The sequence below is a fragment of the Anoplolepis gracilipes genome, chromosome 5 (genome assembly GCF_047496725.1).
Source record: "Anoplolepis gracilipes chromosome 5, ASM4749672v1, whole genome shotgun sequence".
In the NCBI taxonomy this organism is placed as follows: domain Eukaryota; kingdom Metazoa; phylum Arthropoda; class Insecta; order Hymenoptera; family Formicidae; genus Anoplolepis; species Anoplolepis gracilipes.
Window position 1 is genome coordinate 10,882,576 of NC_132974.1, and position 24,291 is coordinate 10,906,866.

At 30.6% G+C, this 24,291-nt stretch overlaps 6 protein-coding genes across 13 annotated transcripts; 4 read left to right on the top strand and 2 right to left on the bottom strand.

Annotated features, from left to right (window-relative positions):
- Window positions 1-482: 482 nt before the first annotated feature.
- On the top strand, window positions 483-3,058 carry LOC140666071 (protein FAM50 homolog). 2 transcript variants are annotated; one of them, XM_072892840.1, is made up of 5 exons: window positions 483-761; window positions 1,053-1,804; window positions 1,939-2,093; window positions 2,172-2,284; window positions 2,369-3,058. In XM_072892840.1, exons 2-5 carry the CDS (start codon window positions 1,150-1,152, stop codon window positions 2,487-2,489), a joined length of 1,044 nt encoding a protein of 347 aa, XP_072748941.1. In that variant the 5' UTR covers window positions 483-761; window positions 1,053-1,149; the 3' UTR covers window positions 2,490-3,058. The 2 variants fall into 2 exon arrangements, with proteins under 2 accessions (XP_072748941.1, XP_072748939.1); XM_072892838.1 differs by having other exon boundaries at window positions 483-661.
- Window positions 2,963-4,824, bottom strand: LOC140666072 (CDAN1-interacting nuclease 1). The gene is made up of 6 exons (XM_072892841.1): window positions 4,604-4,824; window positions 4,300-4,404; window positions 4,043-4,173; window positions 3,870-3,949; window positions 3,666-3,715; window positions 2,963-3,350 (listed from the first exon to the last, which is right to left on the bottom strand). The coding sequence occupies exons 1-6, from the start codon at window positions 4,702-4,704 to the stop codon at window positions 2,963-2,965; spliced, it is 855 nt and encodes a 284-aa protein (XP_072748942.1). The 5' UTR covers window positions 4,705-4,824.
- A 553-nt stretch (window positions 4,825-5,377) lies between these two features.
- LOC140665754 (uncharacterized) lies at window positions 5,378-10,048 on the top strand. 3 transcript variants are annotated; one of them, XM_072892236.1, is made up of 10 exons: window positions 5,378-5,467; window positions 5,542-5,630; window positions 6,049-6,193; window positions 6,437-6,650; window positions 6,731-6,878; window positions 6,979-7,090; window positions 7,324-7,377; window positions 7,500-7,661; window positions 8,319-8,443; window positions 8,650-10,048. In XM_072892236.1, the coding sequence occupies exons 3-10, from the start codon at window positions 6,097-6,099 to the stop codon at window positions 8,830-8,832; spliced, it is 1,095 nt and encodes a 364-aa protein (XP_072748337.1). In that variant the 5' UTR covers window positions 5,378-5,467; window positions 5,542-5,630; window positions 6,049-6,096; the 3' UTR covers window positions 8,833-10,048. The 3 variants fall into 3 exon arrangements, with proteins under 3 accessions (XP_072748337.1, XP_072748338.1, XP_072748339.1); XM_072892237.1 differs by having other exon boundaries at window positions 6,063-6,193; XM_072892238.1 differs by having other exon boundaries at window positions 5,387-5,630; window positions 6,040-6,193.
- A 60-nt stretch (window positions 10,049-10,108) lies between these two features.
- LOC140665753 (probable ATP-dependent RNA helicase spindle-E) lies at window positions 10,109-15,827 on the bottom strand. 2 transcript variants are annotated; one of them, XM_072892234.1, is made up of 9 exons: window positions 15,642-15,827; window positions 15,069-15,295; window positions 14,657-14,957; window positions 14,090-14,547; window positions 13,408-13,765; window positions 13,139-13,305; window positions 11,430-13,034; window positions 10,892-11,238; window positions 10,109-10,292 (listed from the first exon to the last, which is right to left on the bottom strand). In XM_072892234.1, the coding sequence occupies exons 2-9, from the start codon at window positions 15,273-15,275 to the stop codon at window positions 10,109-10,111; spliced, it is 3,627 nt and encodes a 1,208-aa protein (XP_072748335.1). In that variant the 5' UTR covers window positions 15,276-15,295; window positions 15,642-15,827. The 2 variants fall into 2 exon arrangements, with proteins under 2 accessions (XP_072748335.1, XP_072748336.1); XM_072892235.1 differs by lacking the exon at window positions 15,642-15,827 and having other exon boundaries at window positions 14,657-14,734; window positions 15,069-15,201.
- A 1,665-nt stretch (window positions 15,828-17,492) lies between these two features.
- Glob1 (globin 1) lies at window positions 17,493-23,226 on the top strand. 4 transcript variants are annotated; one of them, XM_072892010.1, is made up of 4 exons: window positions 17,493-17,647; window positions 20,780-20,961; window positions 22,215-22,440; window positions 22,777-23,226. In XM_072892010.1, the coding sequence occupies exons 1-4, from the start codon at window positions 17,630-17,632 to the stop codon at window positions 22,906-22,908; spliced, it is 558 nt and encodes a 185-aa protein (XP_072748111.1). In that variant the 5' UTR covers window positions 17,493-17,629; the 3' UTR covers window positions 22,909-23,226. The 4 variants fall into 4 exon arrangements, with proteins under 4 accessions (XP_072748111.1, XP_072748112.1, XP_072748113.1 ...); XM_072892011.1 differs by lacking the exon at window positions 17,493-17,647 and adding an exon at window positions 19,869-20,028 and having other exon boundaries at window positions 22,777-23,224; XM_072892012.1 differs by lacking the exon at window positions 17,493-17,647 and adding an exon at window positions 19,874-20,028 and having other exon boundaries at window positions 20,785-20,961; window positions 22,777-23,224.
- Window positions 23,227-23,423: 197 nt separating this feature from the next.
- Window positions 23,424-24,230, top strand: LOC140665663 (uncharacterized). The gene is made up of 3 exons (XM_072892014.1): window positions 23,424-23,678; window positions 23,748-23,889; window positions 24,004-24,230. The coding sequence occupies exons 1-3, from the start codon at window positions 23,639-23,641 to the stop codon at window positions 24,215-24,217; spliced, it is 396 nt and encodes a 131-aa protein (XP_072748115.1). The 5' UTR covers window positions 23,424-23,638; the 3' UTR covers window positions 24,218-24,230.
- Window positions 24,231-24,291: the final 61 nt, after the last annotated feature.

The window sequence follows — 24,291 nt, forward strand, 5'->3', positions numbered from 1 at the left end:
CTCACACTAGTGAATACTGTTCACATCACATCAGAGGTTTCTCTCTCGTTATAGAGAGAATATACATTTTTGTATCTTGTTGGAAAGCCTCCATAAAGGTGCCTTTTCATGCTGACGCTCGACGCTCATTTTTGTCATTAAAACATATCACATGATCAAAATTGATGAATTGGTATTTTTATTTTTGGTCACGTGATGTCTTTTGACGCTGAAAATGAGCGTCGAGCGTCAGCATGAAAAGGCACCTTAATGTATAAAAAGAGACAGAGTTCACTCGAGAAAATATAAACTGACATTGAATGCAACATCTTTACCATCTGTGACTTGTGACATTGTAAATTAGACCAATAGGTGTCAATACTACATTGCTCTTATTGGGCTACTCGTGAGCGATTATTTGTGATTGGTGTGTTTTTTTTTTTTGGATAGATGCAGAAATATACACCAATCACGAATCACGAATAATCGTTTATAAACAGCTCAATGATATTAAATGGATCCAATGTTTTGACTGCTTATTATTATCATTGATTATTTCGAAAATAATTGGGAAAAAGTTTTTATCAAGATGCTCTGCAACTTTTTGTTTTGCAATTAATTGATTTTATTGTAAAGTACACAACTCCATAATATTGACGAATTATTAAACATACAAGAATAAGTAAGGATATTTTATTAATGAAAAGCACCAGTTCAGTGAATGGATATATTTTGTTTAAATCTATAAATTTCTTTTGAATACTTTAAAAATTGCATTGTTAGTGAGTATGCGTTTGTGATGTATACTTTAGAAAAATTTAGTTTTTATAAAAAATGTTATTTGATTGATTTTCTTATATATGCAAAGATTCTTATGTTACAAATTTCGAGGTTATAGATATATGCTATTTTATTATTGTAAACAATGTGTATGTTAAGAAATTAGAGTTTTAAAAGTTAACATAATTTCTGCAAGCTGTTTGTAAATAAGTGTGCGTGTGTATGTCTGTTTATTATTTATATATTGAATTAAAAAATTGTACATATTTTAACTTCTATATATCTTTTTTCAGGTTTTTTATCCTATAAGAAATTTTGTGGAGACATCAAGAGATTCATTCATTTATTTTAAAGAGAAGAGAAATTAGAGTTTGGTCATTCTTGTAAAATATGGCGCATTACAAAGGAGCAGCCAGCGAAGCTGGACGAGCTATGCAGTTAATGAAGAAAAGAGAAATTGCCCAGCAAGAAATAGAACTACGAAAAAAGAAAATTGAAGATGATTTAAAGATTCATAATATAGAGAATAAGTTTGCAACTCATTATAATGCTGTTGAGCAACAATTGAAGACTTCCACGATTGGATTAGTTACATTGAATGAGATGAAAGCCAAGCAGGAAAATATAGTGAAAGAACGTGAAAGAAAACTTGCTCAAAAAGAACGAGAAAAAGAACAGGAAAAGGAAAAGGCATTGGCGGCAAAACAAGCAGAAAAGAATAAACAGAAAAGACAAATTCAAGCTTTATCCTTTAATTTAGATGAAGAAGAGGAAGCCGAAATCTCGGATGACAGCACAGAAAACTCTCCAAAACCCAAAAATACACAATGCAATGAATCTGTTATTAAAAAGATCAAGAAAAATCCAGATGTGGATACAAGTTTCCTACCTGATAGAGAAAGAGAGGAGGAAGAAAATAAACTTAGGGAAGAATTGAGACAAGAATGGGCTACAAAACAGAATGTACTAAAGGAAGAAGAGATTGAAATCACATTCAGTTATTGGGATGGATCTGGCCATCGTCGAAGTGTTATAATGAAGAAAGGTAATATAGATTTTAATATAAATTTTAATATTGAAACAGTGATACATATAATATATAATTTTTTTTTTATGCTTTTTTAAGTATATCATATATAATTCATTTTATTGCAAATAAAAGTTTTTTTCTTTATACAGGTAATTCTATTTATCAGCTTCTTCAGAGATGCTTGGAAGTTCTGAGGCGTGAATTTAGTGAACTTAAAACAGTGATGGCAGATCAATTAATGTATGTTAAAGAAGATCTTATTTTGCCTCATCATTACACATTCTACGATTTCATTGTAACTAAGGTAAAAGGGCATTTAGACATATGTAGCTTCATAAAGCAATATCATAATGCTTGCATTTTATTTATATAATGTGATTAGGCACGAGGGAAGAGCGGACCTTTGTTCACATTTGACGTTCACGATGATATTCGAGTTATGCACGACGCTTCTGTTGAAACCGAGGAATCACATGCTGGAAAAGTATTACTTAGGTATTTATTATTAAAATATATGTATTGTTTTTATGCTCTCTTACATATTTTGTAATTACTATATAATTCTCTTTATATTTTTAGATCATGGTACGAGAGAAATAAACATATTTTTCCAGCGAGTAGATGGGAACCTTTTGATCCAACAAAAAGTTATGACAAATATACAGTATCGGATAAAAATAAAAAGAAAGATAAAATTTGATAAACTTTGTTTTGACGAATTCTTTAACATAAAACAAGAATATTTGTCATATTCTCTTGCATTCAGACATGAATGTGCATGCCTAAATTAATATCTATACAACATCAATTTTCCAATTCTAGAAATGGATATCTTTTTTTTATTAGGCAAATTCATTATAACATTGTAAAATATATGTATATATTTGTAACCATGTATTTACTTATTTTGATTTTGATATATTTATCTATAAAATATATTTTACAAATTATGAAGAGAAAGTTTAACAGAAAAAAAAAATTTTTAATTAACTGAATGTGTAGTCAATATGAAAGTATAAAATACTTCAGTCTATAACAAAAGTCAGAAATAGTATAAATAACGTTAATCATGACGGACACTATCGAGAAATCTATTTATAAATTAGATGCGTCGCATTGAAGAAAATTATATAACAACAGATAAATTTATAAATGCAATTATGTCAATAATAATCATGTATTATTTGTAGGCTTGATACAAGCTGGATCCATGTATGTAATACTTTCGGGAAAATGATCCATTATAATGAACTTCTTCTCAGTCGATTTGTTTAGACTTTCGAGAAATCCAAACCAATAAATAACAAGTCCAGATCCAAATCTATTCCAATAACTCAAAAACTGTTCCTTTATATATTTTTGATGAACTTCTACATTTCCAAATCGTGCCTTCGATTCAATCCAATTTATTACACAGCCATTCACTGCGATTGGAACTTCCAGCTTAATGTCCGGAGTCTTATCATATCCTCGTAATCGTAAATGTTCTTCATTGCGGAATGCAATGTTTCTTTGTATTAAACAATCTTGAAGTTTTACTTCATATTCTTGTCCTATGCAACTGAAAAAGAAAATATCTATATTTCAAAATCTATTGTAAATCAGAATTAACAAGCTTTTGTGCTTTATAAACTAGTAATAATTATTTTGTCACAATTTTATATTACAGAAAAATTGATAAACATAAGGGAAAATATAGAAGAGCAAGTGTTAGAATTTTTAATAAAAGTTTAGAATTATATAATTTATTTCTTTTTAAATGAAGATAAAAATTATTTTCTTATAAATAAAGATAAATGATAATAAAACGTATATTCTATTTGGTGAAAAAATGGTACAGTTATTATGTTGATTAACTGCAATGAAGAATACTTACATTCCCATAGCATCAGCTATAGGACCATATAAGTCGTCATATAATATACACTGAAAGAAGAAAATTAAATCATAAGTTCTTTCACAAAAAATGTTAATTCTTTTCGAGATTTATTCTATTTACATTAATAATTTATATCGTAATTAAATATACTAGATTTGTCTTTTTTTTATGAAACACTATATATTTCTTTAGATTGATTACCAGATAAATTTCATATGCAAGATCCTTATCTCCTATGAGTGTAGTGTCCTTAAATAGCTTGGTAATTACATTTTTTGAAACTGAAATAAATTTAATATATTTTAATTTGTAACTTAAAACTTGTTAATTATTCCATGTCTTATTCTGTCAGTTATTAATTATTAACTATATACCATTTGCATTATCACACATGCAGTATTTCTCCAAGACATTACGTGCTAATAAAGCTGGTGCAGCATCAATATCTTTTGCCATCCTCAATAAAATACCTGTCGGTTCTCCATTTTGTACTGCCTCCAAGTAGCTAAAATTTATAAAAAATTATAATATAAAAATGAGTAGATATAATTATGTTTTAAATACTTAATTATATTTTCATGACATATTATATATAAAAATTTATAATTATTTTATTATAAACCTAATTTACCTGTCATAATAACTTTTATTATTCCCAAATAATTTGATATGGTTAACTTTCATTTTCTGTTGTATCTCTAAAGATAAGATGCTATATAATGTATTTGAGTGGATGCTGCACAAATAAGAAAAAGAGAAATTTTAGTGCCTTTATATTTTCAAAATGACATGTGTACTTGACTAACTCAACAGAGATGACATAATTGTTCATGTGGTTAATTACAGAATTATTTATAAATCAACAAATTTGTTTAACTTTCCTATTTATTTTTTTTTTTTAATTAATATGTAATTATTAAAAAAGGATTTTTTACTCGTTATATTTTTCTTTCAGCATTTTGGCACAATCTTTCGACAGCCCTCGAAAATTACGAATTGTCGTTGTTATCTCATTATACATCTCGGTCTTCATCATTTATATCGGTTATTAAGGAACAAAATTTGTTACAAAATAGTTGTATTATTATATTTGTTGTTTTTTAATATTTGATGTACTCCGTATACAGGGTACCAGCTGATTTAAGGCAACTTTTGGATTGCGTTCTAAAATTCATTCATTGAAGTAGAGTAGTTTTGATTGACCAATCAGGACAAAGAAATTTTTATTACTTTTGTCTTGATTGGTCGATCGAAAACTCTACTTCAAGGAATAACGGTATTATAGAGTTCGCTGTGTTTCATCTCTCTATATATTTTATATCCTATGGATCAATGATGCCAGAAAGAAGAGCCAAGTGCATGCACATGCAACCGTATATACATACATATTTATTATTTATATATCAAATGGATGACGCGCACACGCGGTCGTGTATATGTGTTGCGCATACATACCATTTATGCGTTTGCATGTGTGCGTCATCCTCTTCACAACAGTTTTGTGTGTGTGTGTGTGTGTGTGTGTGTGTGTGTGTGTGTGTGTGTGTGTGTGTGTGTGTGTGTGTGTGTGTGTGTGTGTGTGTGTGTGTGCGTGCGTGCGTGCGTGTGTGTGTGTGTGTGTGCGCGCGCGCGCGTGTGTGTGTGTGTGTGTGTTTGTACCTTCTTCTGGCCTGGCACTGTTATATATATATAAGTATACATATGTTTGTATTTCAGAATATCAAACTTGTCGTATGAAGGATCTTAGGATTGAGTCCTATCGTGTCCCTACATGTATTTAAGAAGAAAAATACTTAAAAGTAATTGATAAAAAAAGGAAAAAAAGCAAAACAGTGTATATAGGAAAAGTGAAATAAAAAGTATTATTGTTTAGATTTTTGACAGCATGAACTGAAGTGTCCAGTTCCACATAAGAGAAGAAAGAAAGAAATATTCGTGTTTCAACGAAACCACACACTTTGTGTAGGTATTATATCAATAATTACAGAATAGCTTTATAGTGTCGTGACATTGAGAAATCTAGAAAATCAGAAAATAGGAATTCTAGCATGAGCTAGGAAAGGTTTATTTCAGTGTATTATGTTATAGGATAAACGGATGTCAATCTAAAGTTATGTAGATGATTTTTATTTTTCTCTTATTTTTTATAATTAGATAAATTTAAAATAAAACTGTATTTATATTATCTAAGATATATTTAATCAGATATAAACATAATCCTTATGCTACTGCACACAAAAAATCTTGACATTACGCAAAGCTACTCTGAAAGTTCTTGAAATGCCACTGAATTTGCAGTAGTTGCTAATACAACCACATGAATAAAGAAACAAATTATTGTATGTGTTAAATATAACAAATATATTTTAAGTATTTTAAGTATTTTACATAAAGAAAGAGAGAAGTGAAAAACTATTAGGACAAAAAGATGCCAGCGATGCTAGTTGGACCACCCCAATGCAACGAGCAAATGTGGCAGGCATTAAAAACTCACATTATGAGAGAACGACAACGAAAGAAACAAGGTAAAAAAGTGAGAAAAATCTTTTTCTTTATAATTTAAAAACTCTTGAAAACTCCTATTTATTTAGGGACATATATTTATACAGACTTTCGTTGTTTTAATTATTTTAATTTACCTAATTATTCTAATTTATATAAATTAATTTATAAAACCTATTCTTTTCTGATTACATAATTATATGGAATTTTTTCTAAAAATTAACTTCTTTTTTAATAGTACTGTATACATATATATTATATCCTAGAACAAGAAGCTGATGCAGAGGAAGAGCGTTTACGTAAGGAAAGAGAGCGACAACAGAAGCAAGATGTGATGACATTAGGCGAAACACGAGAACAAATCTCTAATCTGGAGAATGAATTAGCCCAGTTGAAAGATGAGAAACATCAGTTGTTTTTACAATTAAAAAAAGTTCTAAATGAAGATGATAGAAGACGACAACTTATAAAAGAAACCAGGTTTGCACCATTCTTTCTAATTTTTCCAGAAACTGAATTCAACAATTATAAGATTTATGTAACAAGATTTAATATTTCAGTGTTTCTTCAGAAGTCTTGACAACAGTGGGAGGATATCCAGCAACAGGTCCAAGAGTGGTACATCCTCAATTGTTTTTGCCAATAGCACGAAGCAGCAGTCCTCTTTACAAAGTTGCAGTTGGTGCTCCAACACATCTATTACCGAGTGTACGTGTAACTTTAGTGTATTGTATATATACACTTTATTAAATAAATCTTACATATTCTGTAATATATATAAAATTTAATTGTATATTTCTCTTTGCAGGGTACTTTAAAAAGGACTCACAGTCCATCGCCTCCACCGACTGCATCTCCATATCATACATATGGATACAAACCGCCACCATCTATTCCAAATTACAATCCCCCACCACCTAGTTAGTATACAAAAGTCACATTTATTGCCATATTTATGCCTTACATGTTTGTATTTTCATTATTGGTAATAATAATCAAACTCTAAAAAAACAATGAGTTAAAATATAAAACAAACTGATTTTCAAGTTGCAATTTTTTAAATGCAATATCCGTGAATACAACGATGGCATTATATACTATTGGCGCACATACAACGATGGTATCAAATACTATTTTCTTATATCTTTTGCAGAATCTGAGGAAGCTGCTAGACGATCTAGTGATTCTCGGGCAGTTCTTTGGAACAGTAAATATGAATTTATGAATTTTTTTTTGCTACTAGTTTTATACTATTTTTATTAAAAGAATGCATGCTATTTCTTTTGCAAATATTTTTTTACTCATCTTGTGTATTTTTTTATTCGACAGAAAATAACCAGTACTCCGCATCGAATTTTTATTCGGCGCCTACAGGCCAGAGTGTTTACAGTTATTCCGCACCTGTGTCACAACCATCTCGAGAATCCTCAGAATCGGCTAAACCCGTTTATCTTTCTGGAGGTAGAGCACCATTGGCTACACACCAGAGTGGTAATATTAACTATTATTATATGTCAACTTATGTTCTCTCATGTATCTCTCAAAGTATAAATCTTAATTTTTATGCAATGTGTTTAACAGAAAGTCTAAAAGAAAATAACTCATACATACACAATCTAAAACAATAAAAGCATAATACAGAGTAACTTTTATATAAAAGTTTTTTTTTTATAAAAATACTTCTATTTAATTTCGCCAATAAAATTAAACAAAGAATTAAAAAAGTTTTTCAGAAATTAATTTTTGAAACAGGTTTGCAAGATTTTCATTAGTCTTTTTTTCCTTTTCTTTCATGGATCAACTTAAAAAAAATTAAAGTAAAAAATTAGTGTTACAAGAAAACGTCAAATTTAAAATCAAAACAATTTTTAGTTGAGAAATACAATCTGATATAAAAAAATGATAATAATTCTATAATTTTATCTTTATATTAAATAAAGACGTTAAATAAAGATATATGAAATGTGAGAAACGTCTTGTTGGATTCTTTATTAACTTTTTTTAAATCATCACTTTGTGTAAATCTGTAATTTTATAATACACAATTCTAATAATTAATAATTAATAATTAAGAACATTACGAAGAGAGAGAAATAAAATCTCATGAAGTTTTATTCTTTACTCACGTAAATTATATATGTTTTACAGCATATGTAACTAATTTACATTCGATGGAGCACAAAGGAGCTTATGGTGAGGATAAGTTTTACCTACGACCGACGAATCACGTTACCGTCCATGGTGGAGCTATTCCAATTCAACAACCACCTCAGGTTGTGCTTAAATATTATTATTTCTTTATATTTTTGAATTTTTCTAGAAGAATAAAAAAATTCTGATAAAATTTATTCAGACAGCATGTAGCTTGCTAAGTTTGACAGAAGCTTATATGCCGCATGTAATATTTATTATAATAATGCATTTATAATAGTAGTTACATATATATATTTGCATATAACAACTTTTATCTGTAATACAGGGTGCAAAAACGGGTGGAATTACTTCAGGTTATCCTGTACGAGCACCTCAACCACCTCCTGGTCCATATCCGCCGCCGCCACCACCATCTCCTGGTACTTATGTTAGTGGCGCAGCCCCTAACGTACCTGGTAGACTATTATATACACAACCTGGAGCTCGCTATCTTCAACGAGAAATATAAAGATCACGCCAGTATCTAAGAAATTTAAGAATCGAATTAAGCAATGGAATCACTAATATAAATAGATTGAAACTGTGTGCATTGACAAGCATTTATCATTATATATATATTGTATGCCACCATAACAAATTCGGAAATTCTAATTTTGTAATAAGTAAATGAATGTACTAGTACCAAGAGCGCCCTCATTCTATCAAATTCAGTTTTCATTCTTTCTTGTGCAGTCTGATAAATTGAGCGGATAAAAGTGGGAGATTTTTTTTTTTTTTTTTTTTTTAGGACCTTGTAGTTGTAATTGCCTTGTCTTTTTATACTTAAAAAAATGCTAAAGTAAAAAAAAATTCGTGCACTCTTATTTTTATTTAAAAAAAGTGAATGCTTTTGAATCCGCAGAAATATGGGTGCGATAAATCGCTTACGACAAATTACTTGATAAATATAAATAAAAATAAAAGTATAAATTTATTTATATTTGTAAAGTAATTTGTTGCAAATAATTTATCACGCATCTTTTTTTGCAAATTCAACAGCATCTACTTCCCTTTATTACTTAATTCGGCTTTTGATTAGCTGTTTTTAAAATCAAGTTTAAATCAAGCCAAGCACCTTTCAGGTTATTTAAACTTTAAGTCTGTTATATGTATATTCATTTCAAAGAGAAAATAAAGTAGAGTTACAAAGATAACTAAATTTATCATTCTATTCTAGATTTTATAAAAGAAGTTTAGTTGTAAGTTTAGCTATTTTTGTAAAAAACTGACGTCTTTTTAAACTTTTAGGGAAATAAATATAAAAATATTTATCTTCTAAAATTATAAAATATAATTTTTTCATTTGATGAATACAAACATACAATACATACATATATGTAATACATCTATATGAAAAATGCTTATCTATTTATATGTTATATATATAATATTGACGAATTAATTTCTGAAATTATTAAAATTAAAAAAATAACGTAAAATAATAATGTTCAACTGTGAAATAAAAATAATGCTCAATTGTGAAATAAAAATAAAAGGAAAATATATTATATAAGAGGACATTGGTCTTCTTTTTCTAACGATATAGTCAATAAGTTTTTCAAAATATGATTAATAATATTTTACTTATGTAATTATGTACTATATAAATTCTTTGGTTTTATGTATAATGTCAAATAAACTAAACTAAACGAGTAAATAACAATATACATGTGTATAGAGAAATACTTTATAAAATTAAAAAAAAGGAAGATTAATCAACTGCGATCTAATTTTATTATATTATATTATAGCTTGATTTTTGATAGAAGACTTTCCAGATTTTCTCCAAAATCAGCAGTTGTATCTATCAATCGTTGATTCGTTGTATGTTGCTTCGAACATAAATGTGCACGAAGATCAATAATGCCATAGACTTCTGTTTGACACAATTTACAGTAAACAGGTGCGATACTAGTCTCACTTGGATCTCTGCAAATATAGTATAAAATATAATTTTACTAATACAGTCGGACCTCTTATCCTACGACAAAAAATCCTCTCATGCTACGATCGCGAAAGGGGAATTATATCCCCACTCTCAAATTTTAGTCGTAGGATCAGAGGTTTAAGAGGAAGATTCCGGACCGAAAATGTCGTAGGATAAGAGGTCCGACTGTATTAAAAGGAATACTATAAAATATTACCAATATTACTAATAATTTATTACATCTTAGAATTATATATATTTAGTATATAAAATAGTATATAGAATGATTTAATCAATTAATATTAAAATAATTCTTTATAAGATACAGAAAAAAAACAATTATATATATTGAAAACTTAATTTATATTTTGCGATTTATTCAACATTTGAAAATAATTTACATAAACAAAGATATATATTAATTAATTTATTAATATCAATAACCAAATATGTAATATATATTGAAAAATTTTGTTTCATGTTAACGCGACGTAATATTTGACTTTGAAACGACAGATACATTGTAAATGTATGGACAACATATTAGTTTGTTATATAGAAATTCTGAAGAAATGTGTAATGAGATAATGAATATACATACTTGTAAGCCAGAACCTCTAATTCTAACAAATGCTTGATCATTTCTTCGAGTTTATCGTTTTTTTCGTTCAACTCCAATGCTTTATGTAGACGATATATATTACTTTTTCTAAAGGTTTCTCGAGCAGGTTCCAAAAATAGAGTTCCGTCATATAAATTCCATTTGCCGAAATTATTAGTTGAGATTGACTCTTCCTGTGTCTTACGGGGTTTATATATTACTTGGTTGAACGCATCCTTAATTTGATTCTGGCATTTTATCGTTAGCTCATTTTGAGCTTCTTCGTCAATATTGTTATTTTCATTAAAGAACATTCCAACGTTCATCCAGTGGCGTAATTTATTTATCTACAACAAAATTTTTACAGAATTAGCGTATATTAAATTTTATATATATAAAATATTATCTTGATTTATATATTTATATAGTAAACAAATATCTTTTACAAGAAACTCTCAAATATTTTATCTAAATTCATTGGTATATGCTGCATGTATTATGTGTAATGTATGCAAATTTAAAATATTGAATGCTGTACCATTCGCAAATCATTTATCGTGATCTCAATGTCGAACATAATGTGTATATCATGCTCCGGAAATAAGCTCTTGCCTGTAGAAGGATCATATCCTAGTCCACACAGAGCACCCATGTAATAAGTGCCCAGAGGACTACGTCTTAATTCCATGTATGGTGTAAAAATTAAAGTTATTAATGACGCGAGACCAGGTGTATTAGGCAAGAGAGTTGTATTTCGTAAGATCAAATGCATCACATTCTTGGTACTTTGATTAATAGTTTGTGCCACGAGAATAAGTCCTTTCGGATTATCCAAACAGGTGTCGAGTAGAACAGAATTCACCGACGTAGCTTCTATGGTTACAGTTTTCGATATTCCCGTGGTCACCAAATGAACCAGTCGAGTCTCTATCGGCGAAAAGGGACCTTGCAATGTCACCTTCGACCGATACTCGGATTGTTCTGGTAATTCTGGATACGGTTTCTTATCATACATGTATCGTTTGTACGGTGGTTCTTCTGGATTGGAAGGAGAGAATACGATTTTTCCATAATCCTTCGTAAGACCAAGTTTTTCAGCTCGGCGACAAGCGTCCGTTTCGCTTAACAATTTTATTTCGATTGGAAATCGACATTGTCTTAGCTTGATACAAGTTTGAACGAACCAATAATCGGGCATGCAGTTCCCCTCGTATTCGATGTAAACACGGTTTGATCCATCAAAGGATATAGTTATGTCCTTATTGTCGATTGCTAAATGCTGTCCAAAGAACTCCTGAAATCTCTTGGAGTAAACCGATCCGGGCTGACGCAACGGCCATCCCCGTAGAACGACGGTATTCATCGGGTTGCGGAACGACAATAGTTTCTCTATACTCTGTTTGTTATCTTCCACCTTGTACGGGAACTTGACGAAGTAGTTTGGATAAAACGCACCGGCGATTATTATTTTAATTATAAAAGTGCGATCGATACGAAGACTTTCCCAAGTGATTTTACTGTTACCCATAGTTTCTTTTATGCCAAAACGGCGTAATTTCATCCTTATCTCAGCTATGAAGGCATCGATCTCGCGCAGCGATTTCACGCGGAGACTGTTTCGTTTAGCCCATTCTTTTTCCTCCTGCGGGTTAGTTATACGACGATTTGCTTTATCATTTCGCCATACCTTGAAGACATTCAAGCACGCTATGCTGTCACTGTCCGACTTATGGGACCAATATAACTTCTCGTTATAAGTCGATTCTAATTCGTGAAAATCAATATTAAATATATTTTTGACAGACATACTAGCCGCGATAATGATCGCATCTTGTAGAATATCAAAGATATGACCCAAAATGATCAACTTCGACACACGTATGTCTAACGGAAGGGCGGCCATTACAAGACCTAGAGGCGTTAGTTCTCCATCAAATTCTTGAATGGTTTGGCCTCTATCAAGCAACGCACCTACTTCCTTTAACAATAATATAGTGTTTCGTAAATTGCTGAGATTGGGTGGGTCTAGAGAAAGAGCAAGCAGAGCTCTTGGTTCGCCCATGTTCAGTTGTTTTGTCTTGAGAATTACATTTGCGAGCGGAGTTCTGAGTATTTCTGGAAGAGTTTCTTCTGGTAGCATTGTCTGCAATGTTTAGAATAATATAATTTATAAATTGTACTCCATATGAGAAAAGATATAATCGGGTTATTGGAAGTTGATGTATCTCGTATAAAAATGATACTTGCCTCATAAAATGATCTTGGCACCATTCTGTATACTCTACCGTCCATTAGACGACCTGCACGACCAGCACGTTGCTGACAATTTGATTTACTTGCCCAACAAAGCTGTAGACACTGATAATTGGATCCAGGTTCATTTATAAGAAGTTTCGTCAAACAAAAATCAATTACTAAAAAGGAAAAAGAAAATTAAATAATTTTATAAATTAAAATAAAAATAGTAAATTCGACAAACAAATATCATTCATTCTTCGTGATTGATGACAACGTACCGTATTTAACGTCTGGGACAGTGACGCTACTTTCAGCAATATTGGTTGATAGTATGATACGTCGGAAATCTTTTGGTGGCTTTTTAAATATATTTTCTTGATCCTCGGTTGAGATCAATGAGTGTAAAATAATTATATCCCATTTCGCACTCGTGTATTTTGGTGATAAAAGTACAGAACGTAATTCTTCAATTTCAAGAAATCCAGGTAAAAATATTAGCGCGGCATGTCTATCGTATGCACTATCTGAATCTTCATTACTCTTTCTGTCAATGCGATCAAAAATATGTACAATACGTGCGCAAAACTCAGACATTTCACATGTGAAATTTGGTGCATCGTAATTTACTTCAGGTATCTATCCGAAAAAACATTTTTCATGATTAGTTCGTTGAATAAAATAAGAAAAAAAAAAATAAAATTATTTGTTAATAACATTAATTATATGTGTATTATCAAAAGAATAATATTCATCTACAAAAATTAGCATTTATAGAAATGTTAATATTAATACTCAAAATAAAAATATTTAATAATGAGACCTTTAATTTAAGAATTTCCATTAAAAAAAAATATACTGTTAACATGTAATATTTTCTTTTCCTCTAAACTAAATAATGACAGTACTTGTTCCCAAGCATTGAAACATTTATTTGTGTATAATTAAAAAATATATACTTACAGTACCCAAATTTTCTAAATCATCTATATAATATATAGAAACGTTGTAAGGATTACGCTGTGGTACATCAATAATAGGTGCTGGCAGAAATTTATTTTCCACAGGCGAGGAAAAATATTTAGCAAATTTATTTACGTCAATTGTGGCGGACATCAATATAACTTTTACTGTTATGGAATTTGTACGCAATAACTTTTTGACCACAAGTAGAAGGAAATCCATGTTTTTATCGCGCTCGTGCACTTCGTCTAATATAATATGGGTATATTGCAGCATATTTTTCTTATTTATGAGCCTTTGCAAAAGTACACCAGTCGTGCAATATGTTATACGAGTATCTTGACATTTGTTTTTTATCAGGCCCATTTCATATCCCACCAGTGTACCAACAGGCCATTCTCTTTCCTGGCTGACCCGTTTCGCGATGCTCAAAGCGGCAATACGTCTTGGCTGCGTTACTGCAAAATACAGAGATTCTCATATCAGCAAAATGTTAATAAGACTAAAGCAATATTCTATAACAGTCAAATATTAAACAAACATAATTTTAACTCTGACAGGGCATACCTATGATGTTACAGTGTTGTTTCTTCTCGTATGCGGAATCAAGAATGAACTGAGGTATTTGTGTTGTTTTTCCACAACCTGTGGAACCACGGATAACAACGACAGAATTATTCTCAATCATGGATACAATTTTATTTCTCACAGAAATAATAGGTAAATTAGTCTTGGGTCGATAAGCAAAGTTGTAGGTTCTATAAATTTGAGCCGTATTTTGTTTGCTAAACATTTCTTCTTCAAATGCAGTGACTTCTGACATATTGTCCAAGAAATCATTTTTATCAGAAATTATATTATTTGTCAACTAAAGAAAGAAATAAAAAAAACAAAATAAAAAGTAAAAAAAACAAAATAAAACAATTGTGAAAATGATAATAGTATTACATAGTGCTATATATATATATATATATATTACCTCTAAAAATTCTTGGTCATCCTTTTCTACAAATTCTTTTACATAGTCTGTTTCTGATTCCATACTATTTTCATTAGCATAATGAGGTTCTTCATGAACTGAAGCTCGATCATATACCTCCTTTCGACTAGAACATGACATTACTATTTTGAAAGGATTAGTGGACTTGTACATATTCAGAATATCGTTCACCAAATTGCCACTCATTGTTGCAGTAATTTATTGACCTGTTCAATATTACAGATAATTAAAAACTTGTATTAAAATCACAAAGATATGCAAAAATAGTTTGCAGAATTTGTAAAGCAATTTATTATTTATATCAAACTAAAAAATGTCTTTAGAAAAAGTAAAAATTTTAACATTATTTTCTTTTTTACAAATATATATATATATAAGTACAATATAATATGTGTAAGAATATATATAACAAGTACATAAGCCAAAAATTAAAGGAAAATAAAGAAATTTAGCGCTTTTTTAGCGCATAAATTCCAATAAGAGTAAAATAATACTATTTACAAATCTAAATTTTCGATTGAAGAAAATACTAAAATTACACGCGTATCTTACCGTGTAATATATCTCTCAAAAATAGACTATGATTTGCTGACTATTCGAACGTGAAGAAATAAATTGTTAAATAGATATAACAAACAGATATCTCTGTGTCTTCTCCTTTTCTTCTTTTATACTTCTCCTAAAACATTTGTTCAAGGTTAGACGTTATGATATTGGGGAACAGAAAATAATTTAAATCTTTCGAGAATCGCAATATCGTTTTTTCGATAAATCACGAAGTAAATCATGGAAGGTGGACTTTACTTGACTTTTTAGACTGCGTCTGATTGGCGATTGGACAAAGCGGGCCTTATTCCTCTTGTTCTCATTGGTCAATCAAATAATTCCAGTGTTGCGCAGATTAAAACGCCAGATGGAGCGCATACAAAACTGTTTATTCGTTCCACACTTGTCACCTGTGATTGTCTGTGGCTGAAAGCGAATCTCGCGCGCGAAAAGTTGTCGCGAGTTTCTCGGGATCTTATTTATCGTGCAAGTATTACATCGAACATCGGCGTGTCAATAATATAATCGCTATTCGATTCGAATTGTTTCGAAATAATGTCTAATCTGACGAACAGACCGAATCGCGTCGCGATCGTTCACAAAATCGCGTGTGTTGCCACAAAGTAACGCACGTCCCCCGCGAAATGGTTTACCGTTTCTCTCAAGTGAATCTCTCGCACGCGAAGAATTATATCGAGAAAAAAGCTTGAAGTGAAGTTGTGTCGATGGACAATGTCCGGCGATTTTAATATCGGTGATTTGACTTTCTGTGTGCCCGACGTCCACCGGAGTCGTCCTGGCGTATTTCGTCGACATGCAACGAGAGTGCAACTGCTGGTGATCGTCTAATGCAAGTACCTATATAAATATCATTGTTTGGTATAATCGTATCTCTCTCCGGTACCTCTTGTAATAATGCTCAATATATATATGTATATATATTTCGATCATTTCTAATATTTATTATTATCTCTTTTATTTCTATACATCAAAAATATTAGCTTTATTCATCAATAATTATATCTTCTTTTGCTCTTTCTTTCGCCAAAAAGCCTAATGGCTAATTTCACCAACGTTGATTAATTTAATTTCGGTTTAAACTACCTTTGTTTCTTCCAGATAAGTTCAAAAGAAAGAGATAAAGATATAATTTGAACCAATTTTAAAGTTAACATTGTTGGTGGAATCGGTCCTTAATGTGTGGGTGTGTGTACATATTTATTTCGTATTAAAAGTGCAAAAGAGAGATACGATTAAAATTTAATTAATTACATATTGCAATTTTGTCCCGACATCTCAATCGTTTCGATACTTCGAAAATTATAATATCAAATCTATTCTTTGAATAGATTTTGAAATCGCATTTGTGCATTTGAATTTCTCTCAGAATTATATTTCTTGTAGTAATTTGCATAAATATTATATATGTATATTTCAACTATTTCTAATTTTAATAAAATATCTCGAATAAAATATCTCTTTATATTTCTCTACTGAAAATATTTATCGTTAAAAATATTAGCTCGCGTGAATTATTGTTTAATAAAAATATATTTATATAAAAACTTATTTTCTTTGCTCTTTCGTCAAAGAAACTAAAACATATTTATTTCGCAAAAATGTGAACGAGAGATGCGATTCAAATGAATGCAATTAATTATACACTGGAATAGTCTCGATATCTCGATCGTCTCGATATTTGAAGAATCGTAATATATTGCTTCTGAATAGATTTTAATTCGCACTTATGAAACTGCAATCGAATCGCTCGGTGGCATTCCCACGATCGTTCTTGTCTAAAAATGAATCTTGCGCGCGAATAAACACCGGAAGTATCTCGTAAAGCGTATTCATCGTAACGCAAAAACTCTGTGTGCATTTGTGATGCTTTTATACATATCATCGGTATCAGCGATTTGTTTCTGCACGTTCGATCGAGATCGTTGTGTCTTTTAGAACATTTCTTCACCAAAAATGCAGCAGTAGTGCAACAAATGCACAATCATCACCAGGTAATGTGTATAAGTATATATATATCATTCTGTTTTTTTTTTTCTAACATTTGAATGAATAAGCGAAGCTCGCCGCTATTTTCTAATTTTCCAATTAAAAAATAACGTTTTGCGCAAATTATAAAAGCTTTAAATGATTCTAGTTTTAGAGGATTAGATGATAATTGTTTTTTTTTAAACTCTAGGATTTTTATATATACTACATCGACATTTAATTGACGATCGTTTGAGATATACACCTGTTTATTTATCTCTTTTTGGGATCACGTTTTCTAGACATTGTATTTTTCGTGAATCAAAGATGTGAAACATGTTTCACACACGTGGTCAATCGAGAATGAATATTTCATAATAACAACTAATCACGTGCGTGAGACATGTCTGACATAATGTCTAACAAGAGACGCGTGATTTCAATAAAGAGAATTAAAGTCATTAAAAATGGATAGTTTAATAATTAAATAATTGAATAAATAAATTTAACAACTCTGGAGTCTACTTCTTAACGTAACGGAAAAAATTAGGCAAAGAAGTAAAAAAACGGAACGCGAATAACTAGAACCTTTACAAACATTTCTTTATTTAATTTAACGTTTCGGTTCCATTTCAGTTTGGTTCCAGCTTCAATAAATGATAATGCACAATCATATGCTCCGATTCTTACATAATGTTTAACGTATTAAAACAAAAAATAAGCAAGGTGAATTTTCTAAGCGGTTCTAGCCAGCAAGAATCTTCACAATGCAACTATATGACATTACAGGAATGTCATCATGTGTAAAACTAATGAGACAGAATGACATAAAGAGATGGAAAGCACACCTATCAACAACGTCGTGACATCTATTTTATACTGTATTAAACAGTCATGATGTTGTTGACAAGTGTGCTTTTCATCTCATCCTGTCTCATTTGTTTTACGCATGATGACATTTCTGCAATGTTGCATGGTTGCATTGATGAAGATTTTCGCTAGCTGGAACCGCTTAGGAGAAGCAACTCACCTTGCTTACTTTTTGTTTTAAGACGTTAGGATTACGTCGAGATCGAATTCATACATGATTATGCATTATCATTTATTGAAGATGGTTTGAAATGAAACCGAATGTCTAATTAATTAAAGAATTTTTTATCAAGATCCTGATTTTTATTCGCATTCCCCGTTTTCTGCATTCTTACTTATTTGTTTTATCCGTTGTGTTACACCCTGTGTCTTATTGTGAGATTTATTATTTATTTATTTATTATTGCTTTATCTCTGAATTTTTTTTTACATAAATAATGCGAATAACGTGTAACGAAATATACAAGATATATACATACATATTAGTTAAATCATTCTGTCTTCTTGTTAATTATATCCGTATTTAAAACCACATCGTAAAATATATAAAATCAAGCGGAAATATAAAATTCAACAGAAAGTCAATAGTAAAATTATTAAAAAATAAATAAATATTTAAAATTATTTAAAATTTTTATATTTTATTAAAAATCTGGAACCAATATAAAGCGTATGTATATAATAAAAATGGAATTAATATTATTGATTAAAAAATATATCAATTATATCTCTTTTCAATTATTTTTTATACACAGATACAAATAATATATAATATAACAATATATATAAGAGAGAGATATGTATACAAATCATTTGCAATTTTTTTTATATTTTATTAAACATCTTAAAATTATGTAAAACATTATGAAACGTACAGAATCAAACGTTACGATTGCATATTTAAATGCAATTAAAGAAAATATTTTTTAGTTTTTTTTTCCCTAAATTAGACTCATTTTACAATACATTAGAGGTATTATCGTTATTGGATTCATTTTATGCAGTTGTCCAAAAGGACAATCCCGCGATCGTTATCCCGTGGCACATTTTCCACTTATTATTCAATCGAGATCTCTCAAGACTTATGTATGGTACATCGAGATTTACGGACTTTAGAACGTCTCGCCAACGCAATGTAATTTCTTCATTACGAGTATTCGGAAATGAATTCGATTTACGGAATTGTCTAAAAGAAAGAACGATCCTGCGTTTATTATCGGGGCGGATTTTTCCCTTATTATTTTATAACGAGATCCTTGGAGACAATCGAGCTTACGGACTTTGGAGTGTCTCGGGAATGTAACGCAATTTCTCTTCATCGTATGTATTCGGAAGTGGAGAGTGGGGGCAGCTTTAAAATAGTTAGATCGTCCGCAGCATCGAGTAGTCGCTGCTTGACCAGTGTGCACGCGTGGCACGTGACATATCGTACTGAATTATAGAGTAATTGATACGATTCTCCATAAGCGAGACTTACACTATCGCACCAATTTGTAGTTGTTCGCGCAGTGTCTCCGGTGTCTCCTCGCTCTGCCTGGTATCACTCGGCTTAGTTACCTTTTAAGTTTTATCTTTATCCGTAGACAGTTTAAATAATTTATATGTCAAGGTCGTTAAAAAGAGAGAAGAATGATAAATTAATATATCGCAAGGAAAAATAAGATTATTGTACAAACATTTATTCACTATTTCATATTGGTTTGAATTGTTGGTTTCTTTTATTTTTTTCATTACCAGTATACACTTTGTAATTTGTCTATTTGTTAACGTAATATTAACTTTGGTATGCGTATAAATTCTATACATCATGTATAATAAAAAAAATGATGTTTTTTAACAAATAGATTTGAATCAAAATTATTACCGCTGTACAATGCGATATATATTTGTTTTATATTTTTCCTTTAAGAAATAATGACATAGTATTCTAATATTTTTTTTTATTATCAATCTTGCATCAAAATTTTCACGTTTCAATGTAATGATTTAAAAGATTTAGTAAACTAGAACGATATGTAAAATTGGCTACAGTTTTACCGGACTACATTTTATTTCTCTTATTTTCATTGAAAGAATTTGATTCTTCATTATATTAATCATATATTACACTTAAATGATAAAGATTAAAAATCGTTCTGAATCAATAATAATCAAAATTATAAAACGACTCATTTTTTAATTAAAAACTCGAATTAACTAAGTTTATAAATTGTTTTACGCATATTATTTTAATCATTTTTTTTTTCAAAATAATCATCTGATCAATCTTATATAATTGTTTTCTGTAGATTAGGTTCTTGCACAGTGCGACAAATATGGCGTTGCTCCGCGGTCTATTTAATTTCTTTCTGGACGATAGCAAGTTAGACGAGAAAATTGGCATGACGGAGAAGCAAAAGAGGCTGGTGCAAAACACATGGGCGATCGCTCGTAAAGACGAGGTGTCGGTCGGACTCGCCATTATGATCGCGTGAGTGAATTATCGTTTCTTCATCCGTTCCACTTTCGATGTTTCGGTACATAAATTTAATAAAGACGATAAATGGACGGAAAAAGGCAGTGAACGTTGCCAACGTAAAGGGTATCGTAAAATAATTCTTTTACGTGCATCGGATGGTCAATAATTGCAATAAGCGTACTAAATTTGAAATTCCCTCTTTCTCTCGCTCGACACAGCTTCTTTCGTTTTCGAAAGCTTCCGCATTCTAACGAGCCATTTATTTATTTTAATTAAATTGTCGATTCACCGAACGTACATCATTGAAAATCTATGTCACGCATTGCAATCCTCGTCGCGAATAACTCTCACGTCTCTCGTCAAAACCAATCGGGCCTGCCGATGCATATTGCGTCGCCAAAGACACATCAGAGAGTATGCGTTATGAAAATTTCAACACTAGTTTCGTTATCACGTGTGCGATACGGGATTAGATTATTGTGCCATCGGAACCGTTCACGGCAGTTTGAAATTGCACATCCGATGAGCGATGATGTGCAGAGAATTTGCGATTTTTAAGCACGTAAAAGGCACGCAGTATGCGACATATACTCCTGCTCCAAATGGTTAAACTTGCTTATTATACATTTTACATCTAATGAGGGTGTTTTTTAATTTTAATGTCAAGACATTTTAAATCGAACGAATCTGTGATTTTATATTTACGAAAAAAATTAGCTGCATTATCGATCTAACGTTTCACTGTGCGATAGTCCTTGACTTATGGTAGTAATTACATTGTGCGCGTTTTCTCTCTCTCTCTCTTTCTCTCTTTCTTTGCTATATTATGCTGTTGCATCTTATAGAAGATGATGCAAAACGTTAAGTAAATATCGTAAAATCTAGAATTAAATTCTAGTATTCATAAGCCTCTTCTAGCTTTGAAAAATATATGAGGAAAGAAAATATAAAATGTTTTTTATGTAAAAATATGATGCGTATTAAAAAAATTGATCCCGTAACTCTTTTATGACAAACCGTACATAAACAGAGTGATTCATTTAAGTTGCTCATTCATATTAACTTCTGCTTGCCATGAATGTACGAGAACGACGAGAATAAGTATCATATTTTCATCATCATCGAGTATCAGTTTCGTAATTAATGCAAGAAAAACACTTTGTTTTCATCTTGAAAGCCTTGAAAATGAATTCATTTTGATTGTCCTTCATAAATCTCTTGTTTTTTTTATAATACGGTACGTAATTTAAAATAATTTTTTATAGCTTGTTCAAACAATATCCCGAGTACCAAAAGCAATTTAAGTCATTTAAGGACATGCCGCTCGATGAGTTACCAAAAAACAAGAGATTTCAAGCACATTGTGCCAGTATTATAGCGACATTTACCAAACTGATTGAGCAAATGTGCGATCCAGAATTGATGGAAGCGACCTTGATTAATTTGATTGAAAAGCATAAGAATCGTGGGCAAACGCGACAGCAATTTGATGTAAGTAAAGATCCTTTTTTTTTTCCTAATGATGTAAAAGCAATATCTTGTATTATAAAGTTTGCTTATGAAAATCATCGATCTCTTAATCGTATAGTTTAATCAGCTATTTTAAGAAGTATTTTAAGAAGCATTTTAAGAAGCATTTTAAGAAGAATATTATTTTAAAATCCTTGTTTTTTATAGATATAAAAAATTAGATAATTCTTACATTATAGTTTTATCTTTCGGTATGTACAAGCTAGATAATTTGTTGATGTCAATACTTTTGTTGACTTGACATATTATAATTCCGAAATGTTTTCTTTTTTTCTTAAAAGATAACATTTTTTTCAGAATTTAAGAGAGCTGTTGCTAAGTCTCTTTCCCTCTTTATTCGGAAAACAGTACACGCCGGAGGCGCAGGAGGCTTGGAAAAAATTGTTAGACTTGATTTATTCGGTCATTCATGAGGTTTATAAAAATTAAAATATCCGTAATGTGTGTGTATGTATGTATGTGTGTGTGTATGTGTATGTGTGTGCGTGCGCGCGCGTAGTCGCAATTCTTGAATTGTATTAATTGACAAAAACATATGATACATATTGTAAACGTATAATTTTTCGAAAATAATAACATTTATCAAAAGATTTATAATCGATCGCAATAGGGTTACATGGGGTTTTGGTCAATGTGGTTTTTACGCAACTTACACATGCAACTAATTACATATAACTAATCACTTGCATATAACTAATTTTACGATAAAAGAGAAAATAATATGTGTTGTTTCTTACAATTATATTGACTCGCGTTTTAAAAAAATGAAAAGTAATTGATTGACGAAACCGATATAACACAATATTTGATAAAATTTATACTGTGTTATATGTTTCGTAATAAATGTATAATTTGCCTATTGGCAATTTTTCAGTTGCATTCTTTCTTCCCGTGTTCTTTCTCTCTCCCTCTATTTTTATTTCAATTTTTTTCATAGTAACCACTCAAAAAATTTCATTTTTAAATCGGTTAAATCTCACTGCGCGAAAACGTGATGTTAGTCAAGTATGCGTTATTCGCGCGCGATATTTCGATATTCTATTTATTATATATATTTCTGTTTATTTAACCGTTAAATGTCAATTGCTTACTGTTTACTATTAATATTTATCGAAACGATAGAGTAGGATGATGTAGAAAGTACTTGAATAAACAAGGAATGAATGATACCGAAGCATCTATTTCCGATATTTTATCAGGTGAGTCAAAGAAAGGTTTTTAGAGCAACGACGTAAGAACAATGACATTCCGATGCAATTTCATTTTAGGACGTCGGTCGATTTCCTTATCCTTACACGTCGCTGGAGGTATCATTATCACGATTATAATTCTAACTTGCTGTTGTACTCTATTCGTAAGAAACAAATGCGCGAGAATAATTCATAAGCTTACAAGGAGGAAGAAGAAAGAGTTAGTATAAGATCATCTTATGCATCCCTTTGAGGCAGATTCTCTCTTTAATTCCAGGATAAATGAGATTAAGAGATTTGTGATTAGTTTCGATAATTAGCGAAATATGTTTAGGAAATATCCTCCCGATATCGAGAAAGAACCAAGAAAGCGAGTGAAAAAATTACGGAAAAAGAGGAGAAGGACTATTTCGCCAGAATTAGTACAGACCGAGGTAACCGCGCCCATCATCGTCAGGGAGCCGGAGAGATCGGAAAATGGATCGCCGACCCCTTGTTACAAATGTTTCAGAAAAAAGAAGAGAAGACCCAAGAGACAGATACGATGATAGATACGACGAGACAGATACGAGAGAAAAATCAATCGATAAGTAAACGCACGCGCGCGAGCGAACACTTTTTT

Excerpts from the sequence above, each read along its gene's own strand:
- LOC140665753 (XM_072892234.1), bottom strand. The coding sequence starts at position 15,275 with ATGAGTGGCAATTTGGTGAACGATATTCTGAATATGTACAAGTCCACT. Across the intron at positions 14,548-14,656 it reads ACAACACTGTAACATCATAG|TAACGCAGCCAAGACGTATT; the intron begins GTATGCCCTGTC and ends TGTATTTTGCAG. Across the intron at positions 11,239-11,429 it reads CGATAAATGATTTGCGAATG|ATAAATAAATTACGCCACTG; the intron begins GTACAGCATTCA and ends ATTTTGTTGTAG.
- LOC140665663 (XM_072892014.1), top strand. The coding sequence starts at position 23,639 with ATGAATGATACCGAAGCATCTATTTCCGATATTTTATCAG. Across the intron at positions 23,679-23,747 it reads TATTTCCGATATTTTATCAG|GACGTCGGTCGATTTCCTTA; the intron begins GTGAGTCAAAGA and ends ATTTCATTTTAG. Across the intron at positions 23,890-24,003 it reads ACAAGGAGGAAGAAGAAAGA|GAAATATCCTCCCGATATCG; the intron begins GTTAGTATAAGA and ends AAATATGTTTAG.
- LOC140666072 (XM_072892841.1), bottom strand. The coding sequence starts at position 4,704 with ATGATGAAGACCGAGATGTATAATGAGATAACAACGACAATTCGTAAT. Across the intron at positions 4,174-4,299 it reads AATAAAAGTTATTATGACAG|CTACTTGGAGGCAGTACAAA; the intron begins GTAAATTAGGTT and ends TATAAATTTTAG. Across the intron at positions 3,950-4,042 it reads CATGTGTGATAATGCAAATG|TTTCAAAAAATGTAATTACC; the intron begins GTATATAGTTAA and ends AATTTATTTCAG.
- Glob1 (XM_072892010.1), top strand. Across the intron at positions 20,962-22,214 it reads GGACTCGCCATTATGATCGC|CTTGTTCAAACAATATCCCG; the intron begins GTGAGTGAATTA and ends AATTTTTTATAG. Across the intron at positions 22,441-22,776 it reads AAACGCGACAGCAATTTGAT|AATTTAAGAGAGCTGTTGCT; the intron begins GTAAGTAAAGAT and ends CATTTTTTTCAG.
- LOC140666071 (XM_072892840.1), top strand. The coding sequence starts at position 1,150 with ATGGCGCATTACAAAGGAGCAGCCAGCGAAGCTGGACGAGCTATGCAG. Across the intron at positions 1,805-1,938 it reads AAGTGTTATAATGAAGAAAG|GTAATTCTATTTATCAGCTT; the intron begins GTAATATAGATT and ends TTCTTTATACAG. Across the intron at positions 2,094-2,171 it reads ACGATTTCATTGTAACTAAG|GCACGAGGGAAGAGCGGACC; the intron begins GTAAAAGGGCAT and ends TAATGTGATTAG.
- LOC140665754 (XM_072892236.1), top strand. The coding sequence starts at position 6,097 with ATGCCAGCGATGCTAGTTGGACCACCCCAATGCAACGAGCAAATGTGG. Across the intron at positions 7,662-8,318 it reads ATTGGCTACACACCAGAGTG|CATATGTAACTAATTTACAT; the intron begins GTAATATTAACT and ends TATGTTTTACAG. Across the intron at positions 8,444-8,649 it reads CAATTCAACAACCACCTCAG|GGTGCAAAAACGGGTGGAAT; the intron begins GTTGTGCTTAAA and ends TCTGTAATACAG.